Source organism: Cervus canadensis, chromosome 1 (assembly GCF_019320065.1).
Source record: "Cervus canadensis isolate Bull #8, Minnesota chromosome 1, ASM1932006v1, whole genome shotgun sequence".
Taxonomy (NCBI): domain Eukaryota; kingdom Metazoa; phylum Chordata; class Mammalia; order Artiodactyla; family Cervidae; genus Cervus; species Cervus canadensis.
Window position 1 is genome coordinate 50153610 of NC_057386.1, and position 17155 is coordinate 50170764.

The window sequence follows — 17155 nt, forward strand, 5'->3', positions numbered from 1 at the left end:
AGAACTGCCATATGACCCAGCAATCCCACTTCTGGGCATACACACTGAGGAAACCAGATCTGAAAGAGACACGTGACCCCAATGTTCATCGCAGCACTGTTTATAATAGCCAGGACATGGAAGCAACCTAGATGCCCATTAGCAGATAAATGGATAAGGAAGCTGTGGTACATATACACCATGAAATATTACTCAGCTATTAAAAAGAATTCATTTGGATCAGTTCTAATGAGATGGATGAAATGGAGCTTACTACGAGTGAAGTAAGCCAGAAAGATAAAGAACATTACAGCATACTACACATATATATGGAATTTAGAAAGATGGTAATGATAACCCTATATGCAAAACAGAAAAAGAGACACAGAAATACAGAACAGACTTTTGAACTCTGTGGGAGAAGGTGAGGGTGGGATGTTTCAAAAGAACAGCATGTATACTATCTATGGTGAAACAGATCACCAGCCCAGGTGGGACGCATGAGACAAGTGCTCGGGCCTGGTACACTGGGAAGACCCAGAGGAATCGGGTGGAGAGGGAGGTGGGAGGGGGGATCGGGATGGGGAATAAGTGTAAATCTATGGCTGATTCATATCAATGTATGACAAAACCCACTGAAATGTTGTGAAGTAATTAGCCTCCAACTAATAAAAAAATTAAAAAAAAAAAAAAGTAGGAAGTCAAGAAACACCTGGAGTAACAGGCAAATTTGGCCTTGGAGCACGGAATGAAGCAGGGCAAAGGCTAATAGAGTTTTGCCAAGAGAACGCACTGGTCATAGCAAACCCGCTCTTGCAACAACACAAGAGAAGACTCTACACATGGACATCACCAGATGGTCAACACCAAAATCAGATTGATTACATTCTTTGCAGCCAAAGATGGAGAAGCTCTATACAGTCAGCAAAAACAAGACCAGGAGCTGACTGTGGCTCAGATCATGAACTCCTTATTGCCAAATTCAGACTTAAACTGAAGAAAGTAGGGAAAACCACTAAACCATTCAGGTATGCAGTCTTCCAGTAACCTGTTAAAGCTAATTAAAGCTTCCAATCATGGGGATCAGTGTCCTCCACCAACCCACTTTACTAAATGCCCCCAGCCCCTACTCCACCTGACTGTATTATTATCATCATTATTTTCTGAATTCTAGCTCTAAAAATAAATGTGATCTGAGTCATACTGTTCCCAAAAATCTTGTTTTACTGCTTCAATTAAAAGGCTACTGCAACTGTTAGTTTGGAACAGAACATACAAAGATTTGCACAAGAGAAAATGCTGCCAGAATTCTGGCTTTTCACCTACTCTACTGTGAGATGTCAAATTCATGACATTTCGCCCCCAAATTTGGTAGAAGGGCATGATTATCCATTTCATGGTAGAAATGGCACCATGGATTTTGTCTTCTACCCCCTCTCTCCATGTGCTAGAAAACATATCATGGCTCTTGTCAACTCTGGCTCATCAATCCAAAGGGCTCATGGGGAGAAATAGTTGAAATGCCTTTTATTTTTAAAGTATTAGTGTCGTTTATTTTCTGAGTAGAGTTGAACTCTGCTTAGGAGTCCTTTTTCTTGTCTTTATTTATCCCCCTGATTTATTCCATGAGCTTTCCAAATCTCTCTTACATTCTTCAACTCTTTCCAATTAAGTTATTGGATTTTGGTAGATGGCCTAATTTCCTACTTCAAAGAAAATTAAGTTTACCAGGTCTGAATTCCCTCGACTCCTCCTCCTGACTTAAAAAACAATCTCTAGCAATTTACCTATATCCACAACCATTTTCTGTTTTCAAAATTCTGTGACTTTTTAAACTCACTTGACCTCTGCAGCATTTGACCCTGTTGACTACATACTCTTAGAAAAACCCCCTTCCCCAGCATCTGATACCCTGTGTCTGTGTCCCTTCCTGATTTTCTTTACTGGCTCCTTCACTTAATAGCACCCCCCAAAAAATAATAGCACCCCAAATCACTGCATGCTAAAACTGTGCCAGGCAGGGTTCTAAGTGTGTGTGTGTATTATACCATCTAATACAAAAACAATGAGTTAGGTGCTATGACTGTTCCTGCTTTACAAAGGAACAAACAGATATAGAGAGGTTCAGTAAAGTCACCTAGGCCCACAGCTGGTGCAGTGGCAGAGCCAAGACACAAACCCAGAGAGCGTGACTGCACGCTCTCCTACCGTAAGGAATGAGTCTCCTCCTTGGTCTCTCTTCACACTACATATTCCTGGACAATGTCAGCCATTCCTGTCGTTTCAACTACTGTATACACACACACACACACACACACACACACACACACACACACACACATATAAAATCACTTCACAGGTTGCTAATATTATTTCCAAAATGGGAAGAATTCCCAAATCTCTATTTCCAACTTACAACCCTGCTAAGCTCCAGATCTGTATTTCCAGCTGCATATAAATTACCTTCCAAGATGTCCCACAGGCACCTAGAATACAAATATGTCCAAAATGAACTCATTATCTGCCCTCCCCCCTCAAACTGCTGATGCTTTATTACAAACGTTTTATCATCTTAGTGACATAAGTCAGAAACCTAGAAGTTACCTTTCTTCTTTCCCCCCAAAACTGTCATTTCTGTCTCATCAATTTATACCCTCTTCTGTATTCCTTTTTTTTCAGCTGTCCACATCTCTGAATGATCTCTCATCTAGGTTTTTCACTCTAGTTCATCTTCCATAATCATTACAAATATTTATAATTACAAACCTGACCACATGGGCCCTCAGCTTATTCATCCAGCAAAGTCCAGACACCGAGCCTGGCATTCAAGCCCCTTCACACTCTGGTGCCAACACTTGCGTCTTCCCACCCGCACCCTCCGCCCCAGCCTCCTGCCCCTGTTCCTGAAACAGGACGTGCCCTCTGAGACATCCATGTGTTTGCACGCCTCGCTCCGGGGCGTCCTTCTCTAGGTTCTGTCCTCCGGTCCACCTCAGAAGTCACTTCCTCTCTGAAGTCAGCCCTGTTTCCTCTTAGATTCTCACTTATTCAAGGACATTGCTTTTTCCCCTTGTGTCATATTTTTAGAAGAAATGACAAGGATGCTCTAGTAAAGTTGCTTCTATAACAAGCATTAAAGTTATCTCACAATGCTCTGCAAAGACAGTAGGGTCAAGAGAAAAGGTCTTTGGGGTTGTCAAAAACAATTCTATATGAGGCTGTGTTTCAGATATCAGAAATTTCCCCCTTTTGGCCTTATTCCAGATTTCCTAATAACTCCCTTGGTCTAAGGTGAAGCCAACTCTCAATTTTTCAAGAGGTATTTGCAGAATCTTTGAGCTTCCTCTTTCTCTCTCAGCCTTCTGCTGCTCACATTTGGGCCACTTCACAGCTTGCCAGCACCTTCCCGAAGAGTGGGAGGGAAATCACATCAGCGGTGAAACGGAATCAGTCCTTTGAGATTTTATTAATGTTCTGGAATTTTTTGGTAATGATAGGCAAAATCTGGGGATCAGACATCAACTCTGTTCATCCATGTTCTCCTATGTCAAATCACTTCATTTCTTTAGGAGGCAGTGACTGAGAACTGTAGCCAATGTGTATACACGCGATAGAGACACACACACTGATCTGTTCTTTAAAAAAAAAAAAAGAACAAAAAAAGTGAAGCTAAGCCATGAAACCCAACGAAACAGACCCAGGTGCAAAAGTGAGGCAGAAACAGGACTAGAGCCCAGTTCTCTGAACCACACCCTTGCATTTTGTCCAATCAACTGAGCTCTTTACTCTCTAAATCTTCAACAAAGAGTTTCATTGACTTTACCCTTCTTGTAAAGAATTTAGGTTCCAGGAAGTAGATTCTCTGAAACCCCAGGGTAATCTAACAACTACACTCCACACAGAGTAGAATTAGTTTTCTCATTTTAATATAGTAAAAATTATTTTCACCCAAAAAGCATGTTGTTTGTGTCATTTTAGAATTTAATGAAAAAATGAAAGATATAAGCAAGATAAAATATAGGGACTTCCATTTTCTGGAAAATACTGATTTAAGCTAAATTTGACCCAAAATGGAATGGAAAATGAGGATCACTGGGTTTTAAGCAGATTTGTATTCCAGAGATTAAAGGCTTCCCTTTAAAAAAAAGAAACCAGTAAGTTCTGCATCTCTTAATATCGTTCCCTTTTAAAAATGGAATTTATATAAATGTGTAGGTTAAATAATTAAAAGAGGCATTCGACAATAACAAGCACTCTGAAAATTTAAGTTATTATCTCAGGTTCCCTTGTTGTATCAGATTAATATTAAGAACAGTGTTCTGGAAGAAGACAGTTTGGAGAAAAAATAATTAATTGGTTTTTCCTACCAATAGCTCTGGAGACAGACAGACTTCCATTCACCCTCCAGGCACCAAACCAGACTACACAGCCTCCAAGGGCCTCAATCCGCTGCTTTTCATCCTGCATAGCAATGCAACAGAAAGAAGCAAATAATTGGATTCAAGATTTATTCAGCTACCTTAACAGTACACAACAGACACGATATTCATCAGCTTCCCGGGAAGGGCTCTCTTACTCTTCCTCTGAAAGGTGGGCTTGGTTGCTGAGATAATGGTGACAATCATAACTGAGAAGTAACAACTAGAAAACTGCCTGTGGTATGTGCCCTAACAGAACAAAGCATACTCACCTCTCTGTCCGGCTTGTGTGGCTTCATCAGTTCAACAGCTTGGCCCTTCCTCACAAGCATAACCTGGGAATCACCCACCCAGGCCACATGTAACATGTTGCCTCTGATAAAAGTCACCACTCCTGTGGTCCCACATCTTAAGCTCTGAAAGTAATATAAATAAAACAAGAGTCAGTAAAAATTAGCAGACGTCAAATTCTCATTGAGAAGCAATTTACAGATAATACAGACTTTTCAGATGGAAGCAAAACTACCAATAACTTGACAAATAAAATAGCAATTCCTATTTCTCAGTGCATTTTTACATGCTTGATGTATTTATATGTGCACACACATGTAGATTTTATCTGTGATATGCAAGGCAGAGACAATTATCAATTCACTTTATTTTTTGACCATGCCATGCAGCATGCAGGATCTTTCCTGACCAGGGATGGAAACTGTGCCCCCTGTGTTGGGAGTGTACAGTCTTAACCACTGGACCACCAGGGAAGTCCTCTATTCCATTTCACACACAGGGAAGAAGACTATGGCAGGTTATGTGACTTGCCCGAGGGCAGGTACAGGTCAGTACTGAACTAAATTTTTCCCTCCCGGTCCAGTGCTAAACCACGGTATCAACCCTTAAAGATCTCCATATTCTGGTCTCTGTCTTGTTACTGACCTACTGTTATGTTCAGGGGGAGGGTCCTAGCTTTACAAAAGAGCATACAAAGCATCTGGTTGGTACACAGCAAATGCTTCCATACTCTGGATATTAAAATAGGAGCTAAGAGAGAACACACATTCCCTGGAGTGCTAAGATGCTTCTACCTTTAAAAAACAAAACCAAAATCTACCATAGTTTTAGGGACCTTTGCTTTTGGAACATTGCATGAAAAACTAACATCAGCCTGGAATTTCACAGCTCAGTACCACTGTACTTAATGCTCTTGATACTACTATCCTAAAATGACATCTCCATTTCACATGAAAGAAAAAGTGAAAGTTATAGTCACTCAGTCTTGTCTGACTCTGAGACCCCATGGACTGACCGTAGCCCACTAGCCTCCTCTGTCCATGGAATTCTCCAGGTAAGAATACTGGAGTGGGGAGCCAATCCTTTCTCCAAGGGACCTTCCTGCCCCAGGGATCCAAGCCTGGTCTCCTGCATTGCAGGCAGATTCTTCACCGTCTGAGCCACCAGGGAACCATTTGACATGAGTCACCATCAAATAAGCATGACTTTTTGTTACTAAGGACTTGGCCTAAATTAGAACCAGTGCATCAAGGGTGGTAGCAGGCCCCTTGCATCCAATGAGAAAACAACTTCTCATTTTCCCTATATAGGGAAAGTTTGTTACAAATCCTCACCCACCAATAAAATGTCTTCCCACACAGAATGTTCAACACCTCAGCCCCTGGAACACATGATAAAGACACTTGAGTGCATATGCCCTGGAGGGAACAGGAGGCAGGGCCGCCGCGCAACGGGAATAGCGGCTGCTTTCTCCCCAGCAGTTAGCAGCACATGGAAGCACGAGGAGGAGGGAAGGAACTGCTGAGACGAACCCAAATTATTCAAGAGAACTGTTGGCAAGACCGAGAGACAACTAGAATCACTGGCAAAGCAAATGAGGTGAACGCGGTCAGGAAGAAAGCCGTGATTCTGAGGACACAGAAGGAAAGGGCTACAACAGAGGGTGAAGGCGACAAGGTCGACGATGGCAGGCCAGCTCGCAGGGGCAGGCCACATCCTCAGTCACAGTGAAGACAGCCGGCCGCTCCAAGCCTGCTGGTCTCCCCCCAGAGGCTGGCCAAGTCTGAGGGCAACAACTCTTTTGTTTTCTAGCCCACCTCTATCTGCACAGCCCAGTGGTTACTGTTGTTGGGTCTGTGTATTATTCTAAACCCGGGGTGCAGGTGGGGAGACAGAACACTGCCCTTGCTTAACACCAAATAGAGCTGAATTACTGCTTAGTTAATGCCAAGCCCCATGATTGCCCTATAGCCTAACAATGAGATCAAAGAAATGGATTAAAGGATTACCCTGTTCTGTCCAAGCCCATTTCAAAAAGAGTTAATGCTTAAGTCACAGGGCAGGGGTCTTATCTTTCTGTGTGTATATAATTCTGCAATTACTTTTTAAAATTAAAAAAAAATATTCTCTTTCTGTTGGTCCCTAGTTGGAAATGAGTATAAAGTCCTGTAGTTAATTATGTACCAATGCCCAGAATGATAATTAGATTAAAATCTTTACTTTTAGATCTTAATATAGCCCCTGTCATTCATACAGAGTAAAACCTTAGGTCTGATTAACCTTAAGAAATTGGGACGTGAGCTCTGACTTTTCTTCCTGTTAAGAGAAAACCAGTTCAAGGAGCATCTAAGGATTCACTCTCTCCAGGCAAAAGTTTTCCTCAAGAGACACACAGCGAACACTGCCAACCCATTCAGAACTAAATGCATGGAGGAACCCCAGCTGCTGTTTCTGTTTTAGACCCTTGTTTTAATCACCATATCCAGACTTTGTCAGCAAAAGTCTGCTTAGAGAGCTGGTCCTGGTGTGAACCTGACAGGCAATGGTGAGTAAGATAAAACTCACCTGCCAAATCCAGCAACCGACTGGCTTTTTAGAAAATTATAGCTTGGAGATTCTCTACAGTACATCATAGCACCCCACTAAATCTATTCCTAAAGAGGGAATTAGGCCTACAACTGAATCCAACACTGCGTGTCAAGAACGTAGTTTGGAAGAGAGCTTTAAATAATGTCTATCACAAAAGAGAGAATCCAAAATAGCCCTTCAGCCACAGAACAAGTGAACTCAGGGGCGTATCACGGCTGGAATCCGTGTGAAAGCCGCATACCTCCCTGGCAGCCTTCTGGACAAAGCGCTCGTCGGTGACGCGGAAGGCTCGGCACAGGGCCTCGGCAGGGTCGTGGGGGAACATCTCCTGGCGCACCAAGTTCACGTGCAGGTGAATGGAAGCGTAGATGGCAGCATCCACCCCGCCGTGGCCATCAAACACTGCAAAGTAAGCTTGTTCTTCCTGGTCCTGTCAATGGAAGCACAGAGCCAGGGCAGGGAGTTAGGTGTGGCAGGCCCCAGATGAGGCAGTTCCCTGCACCGCTGCCCACCCTCCTCCACTGCCCTGTCACCCAGATGATGAGACTAAATGTTTCCCTTTTCTGACGTGCCTGATCCACGGCTAAAATACCTGCAGTATGAGGGCATCTGTGTTTACACACCAGAACACTGGAACACATCATGCCCAATTAGCTCAGGCTGAAGTACCCTCTCTCGCTGTGAAAGCTGTTGTCTTGTACCATGGAAACCACCCACATCCATTTGCTGTGAAGTTGCTGTTACAAGTTGTGGGGAGGGGGAGGAAAGAGAAGGGAGGAGGAGGAGTTGAGCAAAGGCTGTTCTGGATTGAAGATTTTTGTCAAAATGAAAATATTTTAATAATAAATTAGGAACTCAGGACAATAGGAAATAATTGGCCTTCCAAGCACAAGGCCAATTATGTTTGATTATTTAAAATACACAGATAATGAAAGCATACTTCGAAACTGTAATATTGGCTTCATAAATCATTCATGATCACATTGTATTCTCACCATAAATAACACAGTCTCTAAACAGGCTACACAAACTTGAACCACATCAGATGTCTACATGCCCTGCAGGGTTATAACCTTGTTATAACCTTGTCCCCTAACTCAAGATGCTGCTCCACATCTCCTTGCCCACTCAGCGCCTGAAGCTGTAGGGCAACTGCAAGAGGAGGGTCTTCCAAACCTGTCATTTACCATGACACAGGACGCCTAATCACGACATTACATTTAATTCAGTAAGAACTTGTTTTTTCTTTCTCTTCAACTCCAGTGTTTAAATCTCAGCTCTGGCTCACTTAGAGGAGATCTGTAACTCACTGAACTCTCACTGAGCCCTGCGATTCTTTTAGGCAACACTATGTAAGGATTTTCATTTGGAAGTTTTGACTTCTTTGGGCTCTTGGAGAGTTCAGCTGAGTCCAGACCCTGTCATTCAAAGTAAATAAAATATACCAAGTAAAGCAAGATATGAAAACATTGCAAGTGTTCACCAATAGGTAAGTGAATAAAGAAAATCTGTACACACACTCACACACATACACACACAATGGAATATGACTCAGCCATAAAAAAAAGAATGAAATTCTGCCATTTGCAGCAATGTGGATGGACCTAGAAAATATTATGCTTAGTGAAATGCAGAGGCAAATACTTTATGTAATCAGTTATATGTGGAATCTAAAAAATAAACCAAACAAATGTATATAACAAAACAGAAACAGACTCACAGATACAGAGAACAAATTAGTGGTAACCAGTGGGGAGGGATGAGGTAGGGATATGGGGAGAGAGATATAAACTACTATGTATAAAATAAAATAAGCAACAAGGATATATTGTATAACACAGGGAATTATAGCTATCATCTTGTAGTAACTTCTAATGGAATATCATCTGTACCAACACTGAATCACTATGCTATACACTTGAAACTAATATAGTATTATAAATCTATTACATTTTACTTTTTAAAAAATGGATAAATAGATATGGTATGTATGTATACACACACACAATGGAATAGTACTCGGCCATATAAAAGAATAAAATGTTGCCAACTACAACAACATGGATAGATTTGGAGGGTTTTATGCTTAGTAAAATAAGTCAGACAGAGAAAGACAAATACTGTACTGTATGTTATCACTTATATGTGGAACCTAGAAGATAAAACAAATGAGTATTACAAAATGAAAACAGGCTCACAGATACAGAGAACAAACTAGTGGTTACCAATGGGGAGAGGGAAGTGGGGAGAAGTGAGGTAAGCGTAGGGGATTAAGAGACACAAACAGCTGTGTATAAGGTAAATAAACTACAAGGATATAGTATGCAACACAGGGAATACAGCCAATATTTTACAATAACTTTAAATGAGCTTTAATCTATAAAAATTTCAAATCACTATGTTGTATACCTAAAACTAATACTACAAATCAATATATCTCAACAAACATTTTTATTTAAAAAATAACAGTAAATCTTAAAAAAATATTTATCTAGTTGGCTACCCCAGGTATTAGCTGCGGCACACAGGATCTCTGATCTTCATTGCAGCACGCAGGATCTTTAGTTGAGGGATTTGGACTCCTAGTTGTAGCACGTGGGCTCCAGTTCCCAAACCTAAGCCCCCTGCTTTCAAAGTGAGGTGTCTTAGCCACTGGACCAGCAGGAAAGTCCCCAGTAGCAGTAATTTTTTTAAATGAACTCATTTTTAAACAATTCAATTGGCAGGGTAAGGGTAAAACTTAAAATAGCATATGTAAGCAGTTTTTAAATGAGTGAGCTGATTGATATGGGATCATCACAAAGAAGAAGGGAGCAATAATAGTCTCATGAGGGCATGAGAATATACTTTAAACAACGGGAGACTAGTGAAGAGATTCTTAAACAATATAACATCAGAAGAAACAAAGGAGCCGACTGGATCTCTTCTTTAAAAAAAAAATACTGGTATCTTCCCTGTTATAAAGATAATGGGTCTATGGAAGAAACCTAAATGTCCATCGACAAATGGAGAGGTAAAGAAGATGTGGCGGGGGAGTGGAACGTGTGTGGTGGAATACTCCTCAGCCATAAACAAAGAGTGAAATAATGTAGTTTGCAGCAACAATGATGGACCTAGAGATTATCATACTAAGACAAGTAAGTCAAAGAGAGAAAGACGAATACCATATGGTATCACTTATATGTAGAATCTAAAATGTGACACAAATGAACTTATTTACAAAACAGAAAACATTCTCACAGACATAGAAAACAAATTTATGGTTACCAAAGGTGTAGGAGAAGAATAAATTAGGAGTTTGGGATTAGCAAATATAAACTGTAATATATAAAACTGATGAACAACAAAGTCCTACTATGTAGCACAGGGAACTATATTCAATATTCTATAATAAACCACAATGAAAAAAATCTGAAAAATAATATATATATATATATATATTCTTCAGGGTATTTATATATAAATATAAATGAATCACCTTGCTGTATGCTGGAAACCAACACAACACCGTAAACCCACTATATTTCAATTAGATAATGTATGCTTATTTGGACTAATAAGGAAGTGTATGCTGTGGTTCAGCCACCCAGTCATGTCTGACTCTTTGTGACCCCATGGAGTGCAGCACGCTAGGCCTCCCTGACCCTCAACATCTCCCAAAGTTTGCCCAAGGTCATGTCCACCGCATCAGTGATGCCATCCAGCCATCTCATCCTCTGATGCCCTCTTCTCCTTCTGCACTCAATCTTTCCCAGCATCAGGCACTTTAAGTGTATAGAAGGAAATAAATATCTCTAATACAACCATCCCCAGATAACCAGTCTTTTTTCTATACATATAAATTTTTTAATAAAATAAAATTAGAATCATACTGTACATAACTTTTTTTATCTTGCTTTTTGTCACTTACCATATCATTAGCATTTCCCCCATGTCATTAAGTATTACTCAAAAACATTATTTTAAATGGATATGTACTATACATCTTACAAGCATATCATAGCTATCATTTCCTATATAAGGTTTAGATCATTTCTGATTTTTTATTATTGATAATGTTGTGTAAAACATTTATGTCAAACAAAATACGTAAGTATTTTCTGCTTCCTTATAATATAAAATCAAAACTGAAATTATCAAAGTGTGTGAAAATTTATACAGTTCAAAATACATGTTGCCCAATTGCCCTCAAAGTCTGTTTCATTATAGCCAAGAGCTCCTTTCTGAGTTCGGCCTTTGGGTTGATTTTTGAGGCAAAATGAAAACCAACCACGTTAACAAAGAGTAATGATGCCCTCGAACCTGAGTACAGTCTTCAAGGGTGCAGTGACTTAAGGACTGTTTATCACATTATAGCCTTTAGGGGTTATGTTTGCATGGGCATGGTATCAGCTGATCTATCCTGTAAAATAAGCACCAGTCACCAGCCCACCATCACTGCTTGACAGTCAGCTAAAATTTAACTTTAGCTGCTAAATGAAGGAAATAGTGCGCTTTGTATAAATCACTACATTGTAATTTTAAAGTTATGGACTTGAGTGAAGAGGCAAGTGACAGGCACAGGAAACAAACCTACCTCTGTTTGCATTAACATAATAGAGAAAGAAGAGGAAGATAACAAGAAAATGGTTATTAAGTTGACAAGGCTCATATGATCCAATTTGTCAGTCACAGAGATTCAGGAAAAGTAATTCCGGCTACTTTCCTATCTCAGAAACGAAGATTTTAAAAATAAAGTCATATGAAATCAGAAAACTATATCTTAGTTTCAAACTCATTCTTTTATGTTTGTGTTTTGTGTTGCTTCAGCAAAATAGTACTGTGGAAACTCAATAGACAATGTTTGATTATACTATAGAAATAGTTTCCTTTAAAAAACAGCTTTATTGAGATATAACAGTTTTCTTTTTGGTTTGTATGTTTACAGAATGTCTTTGGAAGGTTACACAAGGGCTGGTAACTTTGCCTCCGCAGAAGGGATCTGAAGTGTCTGAGAGACAAGGATAAGACTGGGATTTTTATTTTCCAATTCTAAACCACGTGATGCATTACCTATTCAAAAAACATGAAATAAATAGTTCTTTTCCTTTTGTCTAATGGAAAAAGCAAATCTGTGCCACTTTGCCCTTAGCCCTATTCCAAGCCATCAGGGATATTATTACAGTTTATTACAACTTCTCTTATTAGAACACAGGTCTGTGATGGGGTTTTATTTTTCCAATTTCACTGACACATCGGAAGTGCCTTTTACCTCGAGGTTGAAGAGCATATTAAAGTCAGGAATGCAGACATGTTTGTCCTCCATTTTCCTGCGCATGTTTTTGATGGCATGGATCGAGGTCTCATAATAAAGCTGAGGTCTCCTGCGGAGAGGGAAGTCTTTCACCCAGCTGCAGCAAATCTCGTGTAGTTTGCTGAAGACAGAACGGGCCAATTTCACTGTCTCAATCTCTGTGGAAGAAAGAGAGACCCCCGATGAAGAACCTTGTAAAACTGCTTTACACTTGCCTGCCTAGGAGAGACAGAAGTAGGTCACCTTAGTCAAGCTCCACCTTAGTAGAAGAAATTCCTCCTGTCTCAAGAGAAAAGAAATGTTGCTTCTGAGGACAGAAAATGACAACCTGTCTGATAGAAAATCATCAGCCAGCAGCTGCCACTAAGATACCCTTATGTCATGAGGAGAAATACCTCTGAGCAGGGCTGGATCTGTTCCTAGGCTGGAGTCCTTCCAGCCTGTGAAGCGCTCTGGCCACACTATCTACTTCGGAGCACTTCTGTTTGGCTGCCAAGGTTATCATCTGGACACCCAAGCCCCCTGTGCATAGGGAAATGACTGAAATATGAACAATGATTATCCAACGAATTGGAATATGAGAAGCTTATGAAAATATTGTTTATTTACCAAGTACAGGAATAAGAAGGGTTTACTCTGACTACTGTTTTTGTCTTAGTCTCTTTACTCCGGTTTCCTTTCTCTCCTGTAACTGATCATAATTCAGAGTTGAGCTTTACATTTTTTGTTATTTGATGTATTTTTTAATTAAAGTTTTGGACAACAGCTTATATAGTTTAACCAAAAGGTTAACAAATGAATCTTAAAAGTTCGATATTTCTCTAAGGAAAATGTACTTTACATTCTGTCTCTGCGTGTAACCCTAGGCTGAGGAGTCTTCACTGTAGACTACTAAGTCTCCTACTTGGCCCATTCCATGGAGTGGACTAGCTCACTTCTGAGTCTCTCTGCGTCCCTCAGTGAATGGACAGATGTGTAAGCTTTCAAGCAACACTGACGAGTACTCAGGAGACTGTATCTCACACCATCTCCACTCAAGCTGTCCTCTACCCAAGTTCAGCAGTTGAAATAACCAAGGGAAGATCAGGTTTTCCCAGGCCAGTATTTTAGAAGTTCCCCCTATATCCCGGTGAAGTGAAGTGAAAGTCACTCAGTTGTGTCCAACTCTTTGCGACCCCGTGGACTGTAGTCTGCCAGGCTCCTCTGTCCATGGGATTCTCCAGGCAAGAATACTGGAGTATGTTGCCATTCCTTTCTCCAAGGGACCTTCCCAACCCAGGGAACTGAACCTGCGTCTCCTGTATTGCAGGCAGATTCTTTACTGTCTGAGCCACGAGTAATTTAGAATTCTCAAAAAAACTGTTTTTCACTTTACTAAGTCAGATACAGCTTGACAGGCTGAGAAGATGTGTACCAGATGGGCAATGGTTGCACACGCCTCCTCGGATCTAGAGCACAAATCTCAAAGAAGAGAGACTGTGTATTCTAGAATGGCCTGGGAACTGAGATTCCCTTTTTTTTTTTTTCATTCTCTACCCTGCTGCTGCCTTAATCTGTAATTTTACCTGTTTTCTTATTCAAAATTCTTTTTTAAATGACTATATTCAGAAAGCTGGTCTCAAGGCTTTTGTTGCTTTTATTTTTCTCATTGACATAGTACAGGGTGGCAAACCATGTATGTGACTTTGTTCCCTTTGCCATTTTTATATAACTGAAAATCAAGGGTACATTTGGAAGAGAAAAAAAGTTCAAAGAGCAAAAGAGGTGTGTATAAGGGAAAAACTTAGGCCAGCAGACAACCTAACATTTTGATTATTTTTAGCAACTCCAATCTTTTTGTTTGTTTAAAGCACCAGTTGCCAGAGACTGTCTCTTTCAGCTAGCAATTACCTATTTCTATCACTTTCAACCCATCTGGTCTCTGCAACAATATATTGCCCCAAATCCAGACTGTTGATTTGGGTATGCATTTGACTCAAACACAAGGGAAGATTGCAAAATAATAAGTGAGTTCAGAAACTTTCAGGGAGCATGAGGTGAGATGAAACCAATGACTGATATTAATTATCAGGATAGTTTCCAGATTCTCAGATAATAATATAAAACATATCATATTTTGGTTTATTACTTTTTATCTTACTATATGGGCTTCCCTGGTAGCTCAGACTGTAAAACGTCTGCCTACAATGTGGGAGACCCAGGTTTGATCTCTGGGTCGGGAAGATCCCCTGGAGAAGAAAATGGCAACCCACTCCAGTATTCTTGCCTGGAAAATGCAATGGACTGGGGATCCTGGTAGGCTACAGTCCATGGGGTCACAAAGAGTCGGACACGACTGAGCGACTTAAAAAAAAAAAATCTTACTATATAGACTTCTAGTGTCCAACAAAGTAGCTTACTAGCTACATGTGGCTAGTTAATTTTAATTAAAGTTACATAAAATTTAAAACTCAGTTTTTGGTCACATTAGCTATATTTCAAGTACTCAGCAACTATATATGGCCAGTGGCTACCACACTGGACATGTGCAGATAGAGAACACTTCCATCATGTCTGCTGCACAGCCCTGGTGTAGACAGATTAAACTGGTCAAGGGAAACAATACCAGCTTCCTCTATTATTTAGTAACCCGCTAGATCTGTCTTTGTTCACACCATCTACTACAACTCTGATCATACTTTTAAGCAAAAGATCACATTTACTGAGTATCTGCTACATTCTGTGTCTCTGGAACGTTTCACAAACAGGCAATACCATGCTCAATCCCAGGTCTATCTGACTCACACCATGCTCCACTTTTCCCAAGTTAGATTGCACATGGACACTGTATTTTTACTGTCCTTGATTAGTCATAGTATAGTACCTAGCAAATAGCAGAAGCTCTAAGGATATTGACCAAATAAATGAATATGCAAACTTATAAAATTAAATAACCACTAATAAAGTATTTGTATGCTTCCTGGTTGTTAATTCTGCTTCCTTGATCTCTCCAAATGATGCCATTCTTTAAAAATTACTGTAACTCTAAAACATGCTTTAATATAAGGAGGACTGACTTTTCTATTATTATTAACTTCAAAGATGTCACCTGCATAGTTCAACATGTTTATTCTTCCAGATGAACTACTTATTTTGCCAAGTTTGTGGGGGAAATATGTTGCCATTATATTTGGGATCACACTGAATTTACAGAGTTATGTGGAAAAAATTGACTTCTTTTTCATATTAAGTCTTATTCAGGAACAAGTTATACTGTTTCATTAATTGAAATCCATTTTATCTTGCTCAACAGAGTTTTAACATATGTCCTATTTCTTACTGAAATTATTAATAGTTATTTTACTTTATTTGCTACTTTGAGTCAGAACTTTGTTTTAATGTGTTATTTGGCACCTAGCAAACATTCCTCTTTCTACCAATACTTTCTCCTCTACTCTCAGTCCATGTGTGTCTAGGGGTAAAATATGATTCAGGTCTAACCAATTAGAGACCACATTCCTCTGGCCATAGTTATTGGTTCAGGAAAGGGAAATAAACCAAGATGGACTGATTAGAGTGAGTCCTGTGACTTATGTAAGAGCAACTGAGTTTTCCTGCTTGATTTGAACCTGGGCAGATGAAGATCTGATGTTCCTAGCAGTCATTTTGCCATCCCATGGAGCCTGAAAATAAAATCTGAAGGAGAGAGTACAGCTGAGAGTTGGAGAAATGCCAGGTCTTTATGACATCATGTGAAGCCTTGAATCGAGCTGTGTAGCCCTTATCTTGAAGGATAGCCAATAAATTGTTTTGCTGAAGCCAGTGGTTACTTGCAACTAAAAAATTCTTGAGTATATACTCTAAACATGCATACTAGGTTTTTGGTTTAAGCCAAATTTTGTCCTACAATGTCCAGTGCTATTCTATTAAGTATATTTTAAAAATTAGAAATAAATATTTAATTTTATCAAATGCTTCTTTGGGCATCCTCAGAGATTATTCTGTTATTTTTCTTTTGACCTATTAACATAAAAATTATGCTAGTCAATGCCCCAATATTTTTTCCCCCGGCTGTTTCCTAAGTAACATAGTGCTAAGCTATAGTAGGCCCTCAATAAAATACTCATCAAATTGTCATACTAAGTATACAAATATTTCACTTAAGATTTTTCACATTGATTATTGACTCATCTCTCATTTCTTGGTTCTGTCTCAGCCAAGTTTAAGTATCAGTGTTATGCTATGCAAATTTTCCTCTTTCCCCATATAACTGGATAATTCATTTTAAAAAGCAATGGAATTACTGTCTTTGATTGTTTGAAAACATTCACCTATAGAATCACCTACTCTTTTTGTCCTTTTTGCCAATCTTCTCAATCTCTTTCTGCTTAGATAAAGAGATAATATTATACAAATATTAATTTGTATATTTCTAGAAAATACCCAGGTTTTCAATTTATATAAAAATTTTCATAATTCTTTTAATATCCTTTGTATTAGTGATCATTTTCACCTTCTTATTTTGAATTTTTACATTAGGATATTTTACATTGAGTTTAGATAGTCTGGACAGGAGTTATATCTGTCAACAGAAATGCAAGGTTGT

At 39.5% G+C, this 17155-nt stretch overlaps 2 protein-coding genes across 3 annotated transcripts in view; one reads left to right on the forward strand and one right to left on the reverse strand.

The window, feature by feature from the left end:
- TRIM37 (tripartite motif containing 37) overlaps nucleotides 1-17155 on the forward strand; it is a 168592-nt gene that overhangs the window by 150570 nt on the left and 867 nt on the right. The gene's annotated exons all lie outside the window — the stretch shown is intronic.
- The window catches only part of PPM1E (protein phosphatase, Mg2+/Mn2+ dependent 1E), a 239168-nt gene that overhangs the window by 10470 nt on the left and 211543 nt on the right, over nucleotides 1-17155 (reverse strand). Inside the window, exons 3-6 of the mRNA XM_043482886.1 lie at nucleotides 12529-12728; nucleotides 7519-7707; nucleotides 4670-4813; nucleotides 4347-4440 (exon numbers count right to left, since the gene is read on the reverse strand). Coding sequence (XP_043338821.1) covers nucleotides 4347-4440; nucleotides 4670-4813; nucleotides 7519-7707; nucleotides 12529-12728 — 627 coding nt within the window. The remainder of the gene's footprint in view (nucleotides 1-4346; nucleotides 4441-4669; nucleotides 4814-7518; nucleotides 7708-12528; nucleotides 12729-17155) is intronic.